This window comes from Myxocyprinus asiaticus, chromosome 19 (assembly GCF_019703515.2).
Source record: "Myxocyprinus asiaticus isolate MX2 ecotype Aquarium Trade chromosome 19, UBuf_Myxa_2, whole genome shotgun sequence".
Taxonomy (NCBI): Eukaryota; Metazoa; Chordata; class Actinopteri; order Cypriniformes; family Catostomidae; genus Myxocyprinus; species Myxocyprinus asiaticus.
The window spans coordinates 24,100,555-24,119,247 of record NC_059362.1 but is presented as its reverse complement, the minus strand read 5'-3'; the positions used below and the strand labels follow the sequence as shown (position 1 = coordinate 24,119,247).

At 40.5% G+C, this 18,693-nt stretch overlaps 2 protein-coding genes across 3 annotated transcripts in view; one reads left to right on the top strand and one right to left on the bottom strand.

Moving 5' to 3' along the window:
- LOC127456698 (transcription regulator protein BACH2-like) overlaps nucleotides 1-6,799 on the top strand; it is a 170,555-nt gene extending 163,756 nt beyond the window's left edge. For both annotated transcript variants that reach the window (XM_051725190.1, XM_051725189.1), the window contains one exon: nucleotides 526-6,799. In XM_051725190.1, coding sequence (XP_051581150.1) covers nucleotides 526-1,005 — 480 coding nt within the window. In that variant the 3' untranslated portion in view covers nucleotides 1,006-6,799. The remainder of the gene's footprint in view (nucleotides 1-525) is intronic.
- Nucleotides 6,800-11,934: 5,135 nt separating this feature from the next.
- On the bottom strand, nucleotides 11,935-15,285 carry gja10b (gap junction protein alpha 10 b). The gene is made up of 3 exons (XM_051725195.1): nucleotides 15,172-15,285; nucleotides 13,118-14,553; nucleotides 11,935-12,227 (listed from the first exon to the last, which is right to left on the bottom strand). The coding sequence occupies exons 2-3, from the start codon at nucleotides 14,534-14,536 to the stop codon at nucleotides 12,189-12,191; spliced, it is 1,458 nt and encodes a 485-aa protein (XP_051581155.1). The 5' UTR covers nucleotides 14,537-14,553; nucleotides 15,172-15,285; the 3' UTR covers nucleotides 11,935-12,188.
- Between the last annotated feature and the right edge of the window lie 3,408 nt (nucleotides 15,286-18,693).

Sequence of the window (18,693 nt, the reverse complement as noted above, 5' to 3'; positions counted from 1 at the left end):
CTACTAAGTAGTGGGAATTGGGCATTCCAAATTGGGGAGAAAAGAGGATAAAAAAAAACAAAAAAAAAAAACGGTTTGTTAAGATTACGATCAAAGAATAAATCTGACAACAATGGAATCATAAATTGTGCTTCTTTACCTCAGATAACACAAAACATTTTCCCACATGCACATTCTCAAGTTGATTGACAGGCGATGTCTGTATCAAAAGGGGATTGGCTCTTTTACCTGTAAGATGGGACTTCCTTTCTACATCTGTTGACAATTGGGCGTTCCAGTTTCTCCCACTTATTTTAATAGAAGTAGCCTGTCTCTGCTAAATAGTCTTTGGTAAAAGTCAATGTTGTTGTAGCACCTCTAGTGTTCGTTTCACCATGAAACTTCTGCAATATGTACAACGGGCCACGTAAAACTCATTTGGCAACAGTGTAGGTAAAGTAACATGTTTCTATGAGACTAGGTTGGCATTTTCATACATGCAGGTCTAAAATCTATGAGTGGGTGTGTGTTTTTATGTGTGCCCAGGTTTGTGAGAAGGAAAAGCTGTTGACGGAGCGTAACCAGTTGAAGGCGTGTATGGGAGAGTTGTGGGAGAACTTCTCCTGTCTATCTGAAGAGGTGTGTCGAGACGTGCAGCTGAGCCCAGAACAGGTCCATCACTACTGCCCCGTACTGCATCCCGGCAATGCCACCTCCATCACCCCAGGCAACCAGGCTCTGCCCACCGGCAGCATTGACCTCACTAATTGCCCCACCCCCGAGCAGAGCTTTCTCAAATCGGCCACCACAACAGACAAGAAAAAGCGACCAGGATCAACACAATGGAAGACCGGAAACGGGTCAGAAAACGCAGGCAATGACAGGGAGGAGCAAGAAGCTGGCTCTGTCTACCTTGAGGCAGGGCTTTCCTTGGAACAGTCCAATCAGACAGTGACAGTAGACTTCTGTCAAGAGATGACAGATAAATGTACAACCGACGAACAGCCCAGAAAGGACTGTACCTAATGATGGTGGTTTCTCTGTGTTTATTTGTTTGTGTATTTTTTTTATTATTTAATTTAGTTATGTCTTCTGACAAACCCTCAAAACTCGAGGGCTGTTGAGATGGCCAGCCTCTGCCAGTGTTTTTTTTTTTTTTTATATATATATTTATGTCTTTTTTTAACAAAGGTTGACACTACAGTTGTCTTAACAGCAGCAATACTGTTCTCCAGGTTCTTGCTCATTCAGCCATGGCAGAGTGGCTGAGACCTTCTCACAGAACTTCACGGTGGTGCTACACCTTTCCATGACAGTGACCTCTTCTGTGGCCACACTGTCTGTTTCCTATTACAGTCCATTCAAATGGGATGGGCACTGACCACATCTCAAATTCAGACCTCTACGGACCTAGCAGCAGTTTTTGCTATCTCTTTCTCTCTCTCTTCCCCCCTCTGACATCTATTCACTGTTCTTTCCCTCTACCTCCAAATCTCTATCTCTCTTTCTCTCTCTCTTTGTGGCCCTTGTCACAGTAAATTCAAACTCAGGAAATATTCTGAATGTTCAGTATAATTCATGAAAAAAAAGTAAGTATACAGATTCTGTATACACAAAAGATTCTTTTTTTTCTACAGCAGCTAGACTGTAAATGTCCATATGCAAAAATGTCTTCTGCATCATATGTTTGTAGTGTCTGTGTACCGCAACACTTAATTTGTACAGATGGTGGTATCTAAAAACATTCCTTCTTTGCCTTCCACAGCACTAATACGAAAGTACGATGGAAAGACAGACGAGTAAAGAATGATTCAAATAATTGTTTCAGCCACCTTTTGCATCAGCAATATTGTACAATTTGGATGTTATTGAGGATAATGTACTAAGTGCTTTGCTTGGCAGAAAGTGTATTGTAAATACTATGGAGCATGGAGACAGTCTGAGTAATATTGTACAGGTAGAAACTTAGATGGTTTGTTCATTTTTTTCTCTCTCTGGGGTTTGATCAAGCACCTTTTGTCACGAAGGGAAAATCGTTGCTGTTTCCTGTCTCAAATGAATTCCCCACGACAATGGCCGCGCTTAAACTCAGGAAACTAGCATTCTTACGCTCAAGCATCCACACGCATGCACAGACACCCACACACATGCTCGTATACAAAAGGAACACAGACCCCCAGTGCAGTGCAAAGAGCCCCTTGCATGTAATTTGGATGTTAATGGTGTGGATGATGTCATGTGCGTAGTGACCTCACCGCCCTCAGTGAGCTGTTCTTCTTTAAATGTGAAAAGAGTCCCAGCTTGATGTGCTTTTCTGAGAAAACCTTGTTTGTTATCAGTATTTACAGATGCTGCGCATGGGCTGGTGTTCTCACAGTCACCTTCTGAAACAATTTCAGTGTTATGTTAGAAAAGGTCTCCATAAACCGACACCCTTTCAGTCTCGGGCCGACAGAGCTCAGTGAAAGGACCCTGCCCTCACCACCGGCACTTTCTCTCTTTCCTCTATCAGCACTCTTTGACCGTTTAGCACTTCTGAAAGGGTAGATTTCATTATCAGGACCCTGAAAAGTCTGAAATTGAAGCACTTAACACAGACGCTTAAAAGCGTCTCAACAGGCAGATTATCTGATAAGTTTAAGTTATATTAATGACATAAAGAACATTTTCAGGACTTTGATTCATTTGCATCATTAAAAAAAATATTGAAAGTTCAATATCACAATACGAGGGAGTGTTCACATCAAATATTTATGGAAGACACTAAAAAAGCTGAAAAAAGCTGAATTGGATGGAATAAACCCATTCTTTTAAGTTGTCCTATGTATTTCCCTTAATTGTACATTTGTTAGACGAGTATATCCATACTAATGGGATTGCATGCTGCCTGTATATTTTATATAGTTTGTTTAGACTTTCTTTACCTCAAGATGTAGTCTTTGGAAAAATGGTTTTAATCCTGACGAGTTCACTCTGGTTTCAATGAGCAAAAATGACTTGAATAACTGGTTAAAAATATGTTATAAATGGTTGTAGGGATGCACCAATGTATTGGTCGCTGATATTTATCAGCCAGTGTTTGACCAAATTAAAACCATCGGCAAATTGGTATTAAGCATGAAAACGCAGATATGAAAAACTGATGGTTCATTTATAATTAATTATCATCACACTTTGTAGAAACTCTTTGAATTCAAATGCACAATCCAGATATAATGATAGCCACAGAATGTAGAATGGTTAGCACTCCTAAGAACATGTCATATTTAATTTTTATTCTTTCTCGTTCTTACATTAATGAGGAAAAAACGTTGTTACAGACGTGATAGTTGTGAAAGTGGCACTTACCTACAGTACACATGATGAGGTAAAACCATCCAAAATGCTTTGAAACCAGCAAACTTTGACTTCTGAGACATTGATATGGTATCCATTAAGGCTTCACGATTGATTGAGTTAAGATTGAAATCGCATTATGGTCTTGCACGATTGCAAAAGCTTGAGAGCCTACATATAAAAATAGACTGCAATCAGCAATTCAGCATTGTGTAAGCAAGCGGCACCCTCTAGCGGTTTGGATGGCATTTTCCAGTATCCATTACACCATGATAGAACTTAGAAGGACGTTTTGTTCCTTTGGTAACTTTTTATTTTTCCATGATGTGGTTGACATTTCCGTGTAATTGCCTACCATATGCATATTATGAATTTGTGATGTTCTATTTTATACATTACAAACATGTAAAATGTTCTGTTATGTTGTTTTGAACTGCAAAATCAGAACTGCAAAAATGTTTTATAAGTACAAAATAATCTTTTGTTCACATCAATCATCATGCTATGATATTTAGTTATTTTTCAATAATTTTTTTCATCTGTTATTTATCTTTTATTGTGGCTCTCATTTTTGGCCTGTCATGTGTTCAACAGATCCAATCCATGTTCAATGGAAATTATTTATTGTAAGAAAAAAAGCTTTTGTATCTCCCAAACTGTGATCTGATGACAAAATAATGTAAGTGGCAAAATATCGGTATCGTCATCAGTATCGACCAATAGTTTTTTGTTAAAATCAGTATCGGCTAAAAATGTTCATATCAGTGCATCCCTATTATAAAGATTTGTCTGTCGGAGAAAGCCCCAGCAGTGTGTGTGTGTGTGTGTGTGTGTGTGTGTGTGTGTGTGATCTCCCAATGAGTAATGCAACACAGTTGGGAATGCCATTGGTCCCCTAGAAATACAGTGTATGTGTGCATGCTTGTGTATTTGTGAGTCTGATTGTTTGATATTGTTTGATATTCAGACGCATTTCAAGTTCTCAGACATACATACCTTTCTTTCTCCCTCTCGTATGCAAGGCACATGTACACACATGCACATATGTACACACACAACCACACACTCATACTTGATGGAGTGTTCTCTCCTAGGGATATAGAATCTAGAGGTGTTGTGATGGTTAGTTGTGCTGTTGTTTTTCTTGTGGATCTGTTCTTTCTCTCCATCTCTTTTTCTAAGGACATTTAAACAATATTTGACATTTCTAAATTGTAATCAGGTACAAGACTAGATTTAAAGATTTATGGGTCCAAGTGGACATTTGTGCACACATATGCAAATCATCCCTATAATGATACTTGTTTTGCTGATTTTGTATAAATAATGAATAATGAAACGTGGAAAGCATGAACTTCCATTTGACAAGCACACTGTCGTACACTTGAGAATCTACGTCCACCTTTGAGATGAATAAACAGTTTTGACATTTCTAGTGGGGGAAAAAGGTCCCACTTGCATCAAAGCTACAACAACAGGCATTCAAAAATCTTCCAGAGATTCTCCCAAATCCACTTTTTATGACCATAGCTGTTTGTGTTCCTCAGATAGCAATGTATTTGTCATGTATTTGTGGGCTGTACGTGGTATGGCTGACTCATCACACTTGCACACTTGGCCTTAAGAACCTGGGGATCTTTTGGTTCGGGCTGACATTTCGATGCAGATGTAGATGGATAGAAGAGATGGTTAGACTAGGAATTTGATCACATGGTGGTGGAATTCTGACCTCTGTTAGCCTCTGTTACTAAACACTGCATCATGTTTGCCTCTATGGTGACTTCAAGGGTTCAACCTGGTCGCCCAGTTACAGAAAGCCTCACAGGTTTAAATAAGCTTATTAGCTCTCCTCTCAACAACACTTCTGCTAGTTTTTGTTGTTTTACAGAGGTTTTATTTTCTTATCAGTCTCGTGGTTGCTCTTGTATCTTGTCTCAGGGTCCGTGCCAACAGGTTTTTTTATTTGGTTTTAGGATCTACTTAAGCATTTCGGATGGTAGCTGATGAGCTCAGCTTGCTTTCTCTGCATAATTGTTTTTTTGTTTTTTTGTTTTTTGTTTTTTTGTGTTTTGCTTTTATGTGTGTGTCTTTTGATTCTTATAAAGCTAATGGGTGATAAGCATGATTTTTAAAAGTTTCTAAGCTAGGGTTAATTAATGCATAGATAGAAAAAAAATTGATTTGCACAATTATTTTGGATGAAACCCAACAAGGGCTATGGGGTATCTCAAAATAAAATCCAGTCATTAGTTTTTGGTTTTAAATTTGGCTGCTAGAGCTATTCTGTTTCTAAGCTAAGCTTTCAATCTGCAGTTTGCAATCAGCTAAAAGCAAATGCCTATTCGAAGTATATTTTAAGCTGCAGTAAATGTTACTTAGTATTGAGTACCAATACTGTAAAAGAAAACACCCTTTTCTTCGTAAGCTCCTGTTTTGAGTTCAAATTATTGTTTAATGTGGTTGGTTTGTTTAAATTGTGCTGCTTCTCTGAAATATTAACACTGGTGTTCCAAAGGTTGCTCTTTTGACAAGGATAAAACTTGCATTTTTTCACAATTTGCTTAACTAAAACATTTGGTATTCCGACTGAACACATGAGCTCATCAAAACAGCATAACAAAAAGGCAAAATGTTTACAAAAAAAAAAAAGGTGTCACATTTTTATGAGAATTTTGCCATGTACATAGAAATTGCACGGCTAATTTGAATGGGTAGGTTTAGTATTCTGTCTTTTTGTTTTTGTATGTTTTTAAAATATCAAGAGAAATGGCCGTTTGATAACTATGCTCCTTTTCCTCAAGTTGTCTTTTCACCCGACGGGGATGCTCCTGAATACAAAGTGCACCTCCAACTTTGCCTTAGAACTGACAGAGGCCATAGTTCACATTCAAGTGAAGTGTGTATGCAGGGGCAATGAGCCCCCATATTTCGGCTAGCAGAGCGGACTCTCTCTCACACTTATCTACCTGTGAAATCCTTCATACCTCTCATAACTGGTCAATGACTGTATCAGCAAACTGCATCAGGTGTTTTTCTACATGCTTTTTACACAGATTATATGGATTATTGTATTGGTAGATTTTGGTGCATCATTTTTAATGGATTAGCTCTTTGGCTTGTAGTCACAAACATTGTTTTTCTCTTTATCTCTCTTTCTGACTCTTTATCTTGGTATTTTTTATTTTATTTTATTTTTTTATTTTTTTCCCTAGGAGACTGTTTTGTGTTAATATTGTCGATTTGAGGTAGCTGTTTCTTTGCTTATTCTGTACTAAGAGTTTTTCCTTTTTTTTATTTTTATTTTTATTTTTTTTATTTTTTTTTATATAAAATGCTTCATGACCCTAATGAATTTAATGACTTCAAAACCATTGTACATACGGTATTGTGCAGGACTCGTTTTCATGCATTTCAATTGCTAGTGTTATATAAATGACAAATTTTGTCTAGACACCATTTCTGTTTATGAAATAAAGAAACATATCATGAACGTTGTTGCATGGTTGCTTGATTCTCCATAATGATGACACCATTTGGCAGACAGTACATTAAAACTGTAGTTCAATTATAAGATTTAAAATATTAAATTTAGAGTATAAACTTAGCTTGTATTGGTGTACATGGTAATGAGGCCAGGGTCAGCCAATTTGCTGAAATCAATTTATAGATAAATATGTGATGCTGCCACCAAAAGAAATTTGTTTAAATGTAATTTAGACAACAAAATACTTCGATCACATGATACAAACGCAAAAAACTGTTCAATATAGAAGGATACGGTGTTAGAAGTTACACTCTCATGTGTCGTTCACCACTAGATGGCAGAAAAGCACATCCTTGTGAAAAGCATTTTGTCACATTGTTTATGACAAAAAATATGGTAGTTTTACAGATTATACTAAGAAAATTAAATACAATTTTAAAATTAGGCATAGTTCTCCCAAAAGTGAAAATTCTGTCAATTCCGTCATTTTCTCGCCCTTATGTTGTTCTAAATCCACATGACTTCCGTATGACATTAAATTAGATGTAAAGCAGTATATTAGTCACCATTCATTTTCAATCTTTTTTTTTTTTTTTTATACAATGAAAGTGAATGGTGAATGAGGTTGTCATTCTGCCTAAAATCTCCTTTTGTGTTCCATGGAAGAAAAAAGTCATATGGGTTTGGAACAATATGAGAGTAATTAACTGACAGAATGTTTTTTGTGAACTATCCCTTTAAATAATGAAGAAGGATGATCAAAATTCTGATAATAATAATCACAGTGAATACAAAAGCACTTTATTCCATTTTAGGGTTTGAACATCTGCTACAAATATTTGAAAGCATACTTTGAAGGTGCACTCAGAATTTTTTTCCTCTTTAAAAAGGTTTTGCATCTAAAGAAATTAATAGTAATTTTCGAAACGTATGTATAAAATCATGACCACTTGTGAGAGATGAATAGTTCAGTCATATCAGTAACCTTATAAAAGCTGTTTTATTCTACATTGAGCAGGGGCACCTCATGGGGGCAGCCACGTTAGCATCACATGACCAGCTGAATACTACTCGCTTAATCTCAGTAACTGACCTGTTATTGGACAATTTCATTCATGGATTAAATTAATCCTGGTTTACTGTGCATAGTGAATTTCTATAATGGCATCGGTAACTGAAAATTACTGTGTTTGAGTGATGCAGCATCCAGGCCACTAGGTGTCAGTGTAAGCCATACTTCAACATACCAAAAAAATGACTGCATGCACCTTTAAAGTAGAGGATACAAACAAACATGAAACATATTCACTGATAACCACCACCATCAAAAGTTATACTAATAAATAAAAAAAGAGTAATTATTGTGAATTAAATGGCTCAAATCAATTCACATTTTTTTTTTCACAAGATTGATTTTGATTTCTTTTGATAGATATCTAATGGCCGCTCTTTGAGCTTTGACATAGTAGATTTCATGAGCAAAATTGCCCTCATTACAAATTTTTATAACAAATATAACAACAAATGCTTATATTGGGTGCTGTGAATTGCATGTGTTAGATCCAGAGAATGCTAGTAGTTTCATGGTCCTGTCACTCTGTCAGTCTGGGTTTTTGTCTGACAGGTGGCATCATCGTCCCATGTCTGTCTTGTTTCGTTGTCTGTCTTAGTGTGAGCGCGCTGTTTCAGTTGCATTCCTTGCCGTGCGCTCTTCAGTCTGTCTTGTTTCATGTCAGGAGCACAGTGTCTGGATCCTGACTTCCTGTCTGGTTTGGTTTCAGTCTGTGTCGGGATCCGGACACTCGTGCTCCATGTCTGTCCGTTATTGACATGGGTGCATCGTGCTTATGTCATCTTGGCAGCATGCACTCGTGTCAGTAGTTTGTCTGTCTCTCACGAACACGGGTGCACCTCGCGTTGCATGCCGGGTCGCGAGCTGTCTTCATGTTGTGCTGAGGTTCAGTCACTTTAGTCTAAGCTGTCGGGTGTGTGTGCGACCGAACTCTCGCACAGGTGTCCTGTCTTGTTTTTGTCGTCTGTTGAGTGCATCACGTGGCATTTGCCTCGTGATGTACGCTCAGTTTCCATTTAGTGTGAGAATGCCTGGCATCGTTTTGTTTGGCGTTGCTACGCATTCTCTTGTGTTGTTTGTCGGTTGGCATGGGCGTATATTGCCTCAATGTCTTGGCGATGTGAGCTCATGCCATTCGGGTGTTTTGTTGTCTTGTGAGAGCACGTGGCTTTGTTTTGTTTCTGTATCGCCACATGTCTCTCTGTCTTACGTCATACTCTGCCTCCTTGTTTGCCCAATATAAGTTTATTAATCACACCTGCCCTGTCTTGTTAACCTGTTGATTTCTCTCCCTATTTTAGCCTCCTCATGTGTGCTGTCCAGTGCCAGTTCGTCTTGTGATCTAGTTGGTCCTGTATGTGTTTTTGATCATATTCCTTCTCTGTCCTGTTCTCCTACCTTGTTCTTGTTCCGTCCGGTCAGTCCTGTGCTCTGTTTACCTTCTTCCCCAGCCCGGATTACTTCCTTTGTTATTTTTCCCCTATGGGGTTGTTTTTGTTTGCTTTTCCCCCTTGTGGGAGTTTTGGTTTGATTTTTGCCCTTTTTGTTTGTTAATAAATTCATTTATTTTAACTCTGCATTTGGGTCCTGAGCCTCTGCATTCCAGACTGTATGAACTGGTCAAGATGAACCCAGCAGAGATTTTTTTTTTCAACTGGCCACCAGCTCACAATGCTGGTTAAGCAGCTTTACGGGCTACGGCAGGATGATACGTCTGTGTGGGGGTATGCCCTTGAATTGTTATCATTGTCCTCAGGTCTGGGATACGATCAGACCTGCCTAACTGATCTCTTATGAACGAGCCCATTAGATACATTGTCCCAGAATGGGGTGAGGATGCAAAGTTTCCCAAAGCAGTCAGGCTTGCCCTTAAATGGGAGGAGAATATCACAGACTGTGCCTTGGGGGACTTCCAATCCTCATCCCAACACGAGGACAAGGGCACCCCCACACGGATGTTGACACTTTGGCCGAGCCCACTGCTGCTGACCGCCAGGAGGCAGAGGCTGCTACAGCAGCAGTACTTCCCTCCTGGAAGAGGAGGAGGAGGAGGGCGCCCACTCCTCAGTCGTTGACCGTGCCCACAGCCACTGAGGCTGTTCCCCAGCCACTGCTGGTGCTCCTGGCCACGGAGGCCATTCCCCAGCTGCTGCCAGCTCTCCCGGCCACAGAGACCATTCCCCAGCTGCGGCCAGTGCCCGAGCCTTCCATAGCTCCGCCCCCTGAGCTGTTCCCTCCTGAACTCTGTCCAGCGGCTGCCGCCCAGTCCTCTGACCCCTGTCCAGGGGCCGCCACCCAGTACTCTGTCCCCTCTGCCCTGAGGCCGCCTCCCAGACCGCAGACCCTGCCTTTGCCATGAGGCCTTCTACCAGGCCGCCAGACCCCGCCTCTACCCTGAGGCCTCCTCCCTGGCCGCCAGACCCCGCCTCTGCCCTGAGGCCTCCTCACAGGCCGCTAGACCGCACCTCTGCTCTAAGGCCTCCTTGCAGGCCGCCAGACCCTGCCTCTGCCCTGAGGCCTCCTCGTAGGCTGCCAGACCCCACCTCCGCCCTGAGGCCTCCCCCCAGGCCACTGGACCACGGCCCTTTCCTTAAGTTTCCTCCCTGGTTTCCCTCCCTTCCTGTTGTGTTTTCTGTTTAATGTTAGTGCTCATTTTGTCTGTCTTGTGTATTGTTTGATGTTCCCGTTTTGGGATGCCAGGAGGTGTTTGGGGTACTGACCTTTGGGGGGGTACTGTCACGGTCCTGTCACTCTGTCAGTCTGGGTTTTTGTCTGTCAGGAACGTGGCATTATCGTCCCATATCTGTCTTGTGTTTCGTTGTCTGTCTTTGTGTGAGCGGGCGGTTTGGGTTGTATTCCCTGCCGTGCGCTCTTCGGTCCATCTTGTTTCATGTCGGGAGCACGGTGTCTGGATCCTGACTTCCTGTCTGGTTCGGTTTCGGTCTGTGTCGGGATCTGGACACTCGTGCTCCATGTCTGTCTGTTATTGACACTTGCGTCAATAGTTTGTCTGTCTCTTGCAAACACTAGCCTGGGTCACGAGCTGTCTTCATGTTGTGCTGAGGTTCAGTTACTTTGGTCTAAGGTGTCGGGTGTGTAGCCGACCTCTCGCAAAGGTTTCCTGTCTTGTTTTTGTCGCCTGTTGCGTGCATCACGTGGCATTTACCTCGTGATGTGTGCTCAGGTTTCGTTTAGTATGAGAATGCGTGGCATCGCTTTGTTTGCCGTTGCTATGCATTCTCTCTTCTTGTTTGTTGGTTGGCATGGGCGTATATTGCCTCATTGTCTTGCCGATGTGCACTCATGACATTCGGGTGTTTTGTTGTCTTTTGAGAGCACGTGGCTTTGTTTTGTTTCTGTATCGCCTCTTGTCTCTCTGTCTTTTGTCATACCCCGCCTCCTTGTTTACCCATTATTAGTTTATTAGTCACACCTGCCCTGTCTTGTTAACCTATTGATTTCTCTCCCTATTTTAGCCTCCTCATGTGTGCTGTCCAGTGCCAGTTCATCTTGTGATCTAGGTCCTGTATGTGTTTTTGATCACATTCCTTCTCGGTCCTGTTCCCCTACCTTGTTCCTGTTCGGTCCGGTCAGTCCTGTGTCCTGTTTATCTTCTTCCCCAGCCCAGATTACTTCCTTTGTTTTTTTTTTCCCCTATGGGCTTGTTTATGTCTTCCACCCCCCCCACCCCCCCCCCCCCCCAACTCTGCATTTGGGTCCTGAGTCGCTGCACTCCTGACAAGTAGCACTGTAAAGAGGTATGCTGTTGGTCCCACTTTATATTAGGTGTCTTTAAATACTATTTACTAATATTAAAATACATACAATACAACGTAATTATTGTGTGACTACATGTTGTTCTGCAAAACTCTCACAAGAATCACATTTACTGCTACTTTGGTTAGGGTTAAGGTTTAGCAGAAGGATTGGGGTAGGGTTAGGTTTAGGATTAGGGGTAAGGTTAACAGTGTGACTAGATGTAACTAAATGGAGTTACTTTAAATGTAAGTACAATGGGACAACACATATGTACATAATAAGTACATTGTATCACATGCTTAAGTACATAGTAGTTAAAGTCACCTACAGTAATATAAAGTGGGTCCAAGTTTTTTTTTAGGATTTATTAAGAGTATCACAATTTGAGTCAGATAAACATGGAGAAGTTTCCATTATTAATTGTCAAACACAAATGTTTTGCTGTAATTATGAATTTTGTTGATGGAAATTAAGACAGAGGAATTCACAATCTCATTGCAACCCATCTCGTTGCTATCCACTTAGCAGATAGTTGATTCTTCGAAGATCTCCAAATTGTCACTTTTTCATGATTGAAGACAGTTCCAGGATCATGCTCTGAAAAAGTAAAATAATTTGTATTTACTTTATATATAATTAAACTACAAATAAATCTTTAAAATCAACTGTCTGGCTTAATGGAATATTTCAGGTTCAATACAAGTTAAGTTCAATCGACAGCTTGTGTGGCATAATGTTGATTACCTCAAAAAATAATTTAGACTCGTCCCTCCTTTTCTTTAACAAGGGTTTAAAGGCAGAAATGTGAAGCTTAGTTTTATAAAAGCATATACATTAATTCTTCTGTTAAAATGTGTGTATTATTTGAGCTGTTTTGTTTTTTTTGTTTGTTTGGTTTTTTTAAGGTTTACGGTGTTATGTCGTCGTTGTAATGAAGTTGTAAAATTGGATATCATTTTACACAGAAAAGGATAGTCAGTGATTTTATCATGCTAAAATGATGCTAACATGCATATTGTTTATGTATTGTGGCTATACTTTTGAAACAGAGACTATTTTAACATTTACTGATTGGTCCAATTCACTTCCATTGTAAGTGCCTCACTGTAACCCAGATTTTTGTTTATTTAAAGAAAAAAGTAGAAAGGGACAACATTATGCCACAAATGCTGTCAACTGAGCTTATCTTGCACTGAACCCGGAATATTCCTTTAAGGTTTTGTATTTATTTCCTCTTATAGTGTAGTGGAGATCTTTAGCTATCTACAATTAAAATGGTATTGTGTGATGGGCTCAGCCATTTGGCCACATATCAGAAAGTGTCTCACTTTACATCTATTCACCATACATTATAATGTTTTGCTTTAATTTGTTCAGATTTTAACTGTGTTTACCCAACAATAAAAAAAAATGTGTTTTGAACACAATGGTTACATTGTTGGGTACCCCAAAGCCATGTAAAGTGGGTTATGTATTCTTCTACTTACCATTGACATTCTTCGTCCAGTGGCCGGGGGTGGTGTCATAGCTGGACTCTCCCCTTGAACAAGACGCTTGGCCTCTGCATCCGATCCACTTTTGGAGGATGGACTACCCGGTGGACTCTCAGAGAGCCCCCGTGACATAAAGCTGGCTTTCCTCGCAGTGGGGTAGTTCCCACTGTCTGGAGAATCACTCTCCTCACTGAAGTCTTTACACTGACTGACCCGACTCTGTTTCCGCAGGGCGTTCCTTAGGGCTGCTGGTATCTCTATGTGACTAGCTCGGAGAGAGGCTCTGGGCTGCTGATTAACATTTTGGGGCTGTCCAGAGCCCTTGGGCCCAGAGTCCTCACTGCTGCAGGATTGTGGACGGTTGTCTAAAGTGGGGCGACATTCTGTGACACCCAGCTGATGGAGAGCCTGAACCTCAGGCTGGCTTGGAAGACGGGTTTGCCTGGGGTGCTGGTCAGATCCATGAGTGTCATTGTTTGGCACCTCCTGACCACATGGAGGGGCAAGCATTGGCATGTAGAGAGGCAAAGCTTCCATCTGTCCATCAGGCACCACTGCAAAGGAAGTGTGTGTCAAATGCATATGTTTTTGTGGTGAGGAATTGGTAAGCACACACATCTGTTGGACCATGGAGTTTTTCTTTGATCTGCAAATACTGTCATCATCCCCACCATACTTGGAGCCATATATGCTCTGCTTGATTTTTCTGACACCAAGATGGAATATTTCCAGGAGATTGAGGAACAGGGAAACCCCTGCAATGACCAACATGAAAATCATGAAGATATTCTTCTCTGTTGGCCGGGAAACAAAGCAATCAATGCTGTTGGGGCAGGGCTCACGCTCACATTTGTATAACGGGGTCAGTCCAATACCATAGAGCATGTACTGCCCCACTATGAATCCCACCTCTACCACTGACCTGGTAAGGATATGCAACACATATGTGCGCAGTAAGGAACCCCTCAAAGGTGCCTTCCTCACTTTCTTCTGTTCTTCCAGCCTCTTAAGCTCCTTCTCGATCCTTTTATGCTCCTCAAAAATAGCTTCCGTATCCTCCAGTTCTGCCTTCAAATGAGATTTCTTCTTGTGGCGTTCCTTCTCTAAAGCTCGGAGTCGGTAGAGTGCATGTCCCATGTACACCAGGGATGGTGAGGAGACAAAGATGATCTGTAAGACCCAGTATCGAATGAGGGATATGGGGAACGCCTGGTCATAGCAGACATTCTTGCATCCAGGTTGCTCCGTGTTGCACACAAACTCACTTTGCTCATCATCCCAAACATCTTCAGCGGCGACTCCGAGCACAAGCATGCGAAAGATGAAAAGAAGAGTAAGCCAGATTTTGCCCACAATTGTGGAGTGAATGTGAACTTCCTCCAAGATGCTCCCCAACAAGTTCCAATCTCCCATTTTCACATGGCCTAAAACTGGAAGGGTTTTAATGAGGGTTATAAATCCTTAGGACATAAAAACTGTATACATATTTTATTACATTAGATCAATATCAAAACAAGTGGTTCACAAATGCTGCTAGACCTTTCTCAAAACTAACTTCACTTTGCCATGTTTTCAATTACAGTACTTTTAACCAACTGGTCTCAGAGTGATTTTTAGCGGATGTATGAAGTCAGTCCCCCTCAAGTTTACACAGGTGGCCTAGCAGAGCAACCAAAGGTGTAGTTCAACACATTAACTACAGAATTGTTCCACAAAGTTTGACAAACAGAAAGTGTCCACATACTTTTTGTCTGTACACTATACAGTAGCTATTGTTTTATAATTTGAAAATAAACATCTTTTATGACATGTTTTGCTTGAAAAGTGGGTTTGTGCTATATTTCTTTAAAATAAATATCATAGATTTTGATATTTTGTTATAAAATCCAAAAACATTCATACATTTGTAAGCATGGCTTAAGAGCCCAAACACTTTTTGGCCACCGTATTTTCAATCATGAGTGACTTTTATCACTACATGTAAATAAGATAAACCTGATTAGATAGGAAAGGTTAGATTGATTTAATGTATAAAAAGGAAAACTTACATTTTTGTGGTGCACACAGAGAACTCTCAGCATCAACACATCACTACTAATAAGATAACATTAAAGTCCAGTATCCTTTCACCCTCATTGGGAGAAATTAGCACTTCTCTGTCAACATCACTTTGATGAATGAAGTCCAGATTCTCTCTGCATTGAACTCATACAATGCTGCCATCGATCTGTGGGCTGGACAGTAGCTTCCCTGAGGGGGCTAACTTGCATCACAACCGCTGAGGGTAGGTCATGTTAGCAACAATCCCAAATATTTATGTGTGGAAATATACCAAAGAATATATGTTGAACTAAATAATAATGGGCTCTTGTAAAATCTGAACACATCCTACATCATCTCACACCTGAGTATAATATATAATATGTGCATGCAATTAAAATATTGGCTATGTTCGGAGTATAATACTAACATACTACTCTAACCACTTCTGCAGTATATAGTATGTATACTGTATGGAATGGAATACCCGAATGACTACTGTCATAATGTGTGGTATACAATACCGCACACTGCGTACAATACTACAGTATATCCCACACTGTAATGCGCTCGACTTCACCTTCATTTACAGCGTGACGAACTATGTAATATCAGCCGCAATTGTTTCTTTTTATTGACTCGTTTGATCTGACTGCTAAAAGAACTTTTTAGCATAAAATTTAATTAAAATGCAAACTAACCAACTCTATTTCCAAAATGATAACTGGATGCCACTCACATTCAAAATTATGAGGTCATATGACAACAACGTAGTATACAACTGTTTGAAACGTTTATCGTTGTATAAATCCTACTGTTTTTACATACAATTCTTAAAAAACAAAATGTAGCAGGCAGTGCAGTGTCTACTGCACAGTATTCAGTAAGTAGTAAGCTAGTATACCATTTTGAACATACCCTCAGGGTCTAGACCAGACATGATGATCAATGAGTCATGTCCAATTTCATAGTCAAATGCTTGAAGGGTTATTTGTGGCTTTTCTGTCATCTCAGTGTGATGTAACAAGAGACAGTAGATAAATATGTAATTAACTGAGTTCAACAATTGAATACCATTCAGCTTTAACAAATTACACTCCACTAGTGCAATGTTCAGATTTAATTATACTACTGCTGCAGTAACTTTTTCCCATGTTGATTTAGATTTAAAAGAAATCTGTTGAATCTGCTGAATATACAGTATACTTAAAATTGCATTTAAAGTTGCTGATATAATTATTATAATGCAATAGATATGAGTTCAGAAATTCTAACATATTATTTTAGAAATTGCTAAAAACTAAATTAATTTGATCTATTTTGTACTAGCACACACAAGTCAGTCAGGTTACATCAGTGTGGACAAGTTTAATCTGCTCTGCTGGAGGTGAAGTAAGGTTAACAGCTGTCATAGACCGCGACCTAAATACTTAGTCTTTGCCTACTGCCTGGAACATGCAGCATTGTCAATGAACTGTGAATGTTTTGGAGATTCGTTGCATTTGCAGGACCCCATGTAATACTAACCTACCCAAAATGCACCAGTGTGCTTCCCTTAAATTAAGAAATGTATCTCTTCATTTTAAAAAGATCATGCTCTGCTTTAGAAATTCACTAAAGTTTTCCTTAGATGTTTAAGAAAAAAATCTGAGAATCAAATCTAAGTGATTAAAAACAATATTCCTGCTATTGCTCTTTCCATAAAATCTGCTGAATTGTGAATCATTTTTCAAAACCAAAGAGAGAAAGCCATCACCAAACCCTCAAAGATCTGGTATCTCTGAAAAGCCCTGGATTTAACATACACTGAAAAATTCACTAAAAACAAATGTCTTCTGTAAAGGACAATTAAATTGGTGGGTCACAAGAGGTTTATTTAAAGGTTTTGAATATGAGCACAATATAAACTCAGCAAAAAAAAGAAACGTCCTCTCACTTTCAACTAATTTTATTTTCAGCAAACTTAACATGTGTAAATATTTGTATGAACATAAAGATTCAACAACTTAGACATGAACTGAACAAGTTTCACAGACATGTGACTAACAGAAATGGAATAATGTGTCCCTGAACAAAGGGGGGGTTCAAAATCAAAAGGAACAGTTAGTATCTGGTGTGGCCATCAGCTGCATGAAGTACTGCAGTGCATCTCCTCCTCATGGACTGCACCAGATTTGCCAGTTCTTGCTGCGAGATGTTACCCCACTCTTCCACCAAGGCACTTGCAAATTCCCGGACATTTCTGGGGGGAATGGCCCTAGCCCTCACCCTCCGATCCAACAGGCCCCAGACGTGCTCAATGGGATTGAGATCCGGGCTCTTCGCTGGCCAAGGCAGAACCCTGACATTCCTGTCTTGCAGGAAATCACGCACAGAACGAGCAGTATGGCTGGTGGCATTGTCATGCTGGAGGGTCATGCCAGGATGAGCCTGCAGGAAGGGTACCACATGAGGGAGGAGGATGTCTTCCCTGTAACGCACAGCGTTGAGATTGCCTGCAGTGACAACAAGCTCAGTCCGATGATGCGGTGACACACCGTCCCAGACCATGATGGACCCTCCACCTCCAAATCAATCCTGCTCCGGATTACAGACCTTGGTGTAACGCTCATTCCTTCGACGATAAACGCGAGTCCGACCATCACCCCTGGTGAGACAAAACCGCAACTCGTCCTGTCTGGTCCAGCGAAGGTGGGTTTGTGCCCATAGGCAACGTTGTTGCCGGTGATGTCTGGTAAGGACCTGCCTTACAACAGGCCTACAAGCCCTCAGTCCAGCCTCTCTCAGCCTATTGCAGACAGTCTGAGCACTGATGGAGGGATTGTGCGTTCCTGGTGTAACTCGGGCAGTTGTTGTTGCCATTCTGTACCTGTCCCGCAGGTGTTATATTTGGATGTACCGATCCTGTGCAGGAGTTGTTACATGTGATCTGCCACTGCGAGGACGATCAGCTGTCCTTCCTGTCCGCCTGTAGCGCTGTCTTAGGTGTCTCACAGTATGGACATTGCAATTTATTGCCCTGGCCACATCTGCAGTCCTCATGCCTCCATGAAGCATGCCTAAGGCACATTCACACAGATGATCAGGGACCCTGGGCATCTTTCTTTTGGTGTTTTTCAGAGTCAGTAGAAAGGTCTCTTTAGTATCTTAATTTTTTATAACTGTGAGCTTAATTGCCTACCATCTGTTAACTGTTAAGTGTCTTAACGACCGTTCCACAGGTGCATGTTCATTAATTGTTTATGGTTCATTGAACAAGCATGGAAAACAGTGTTTAAACCCTTTACAATAAAGATCTGTAAAGTTATTTGGATTTTTACTAAATTATCTTTAAAATAAAGTGTCCTGAAAAAAAGGACGATTCTTTTTTTTTGCTGAGTTCCTATACTATTAAAATGAACAAAGTATTTGAACATTTTGTGGTTGTCAAACTTGGTGAAAGATGTCCACACTTGCTACTCAGGTTGGACACCTGTGTGAATCTGCGGGGTACTGATGTTATGCATAAAATACCTTGAGATCCGTTAGTT

Bases quoted from the DNA above. Each gene is read 5' to 3' on its own strand.
- gja10b (XM_051725195.1), bottom strand. From the start codon at position 14,536: ATGGGAGATTGGAACTTGTTGGGGAGCATCTTGGAGGAAGTTCACATT. The intron at 12,228-13,117 runs GTAAGTAGAAGA...TTACTTTTTCAG, and splicing joins CTGGACGAAGAATGTCAATG to AGCATGATCCTGGAACTGTC.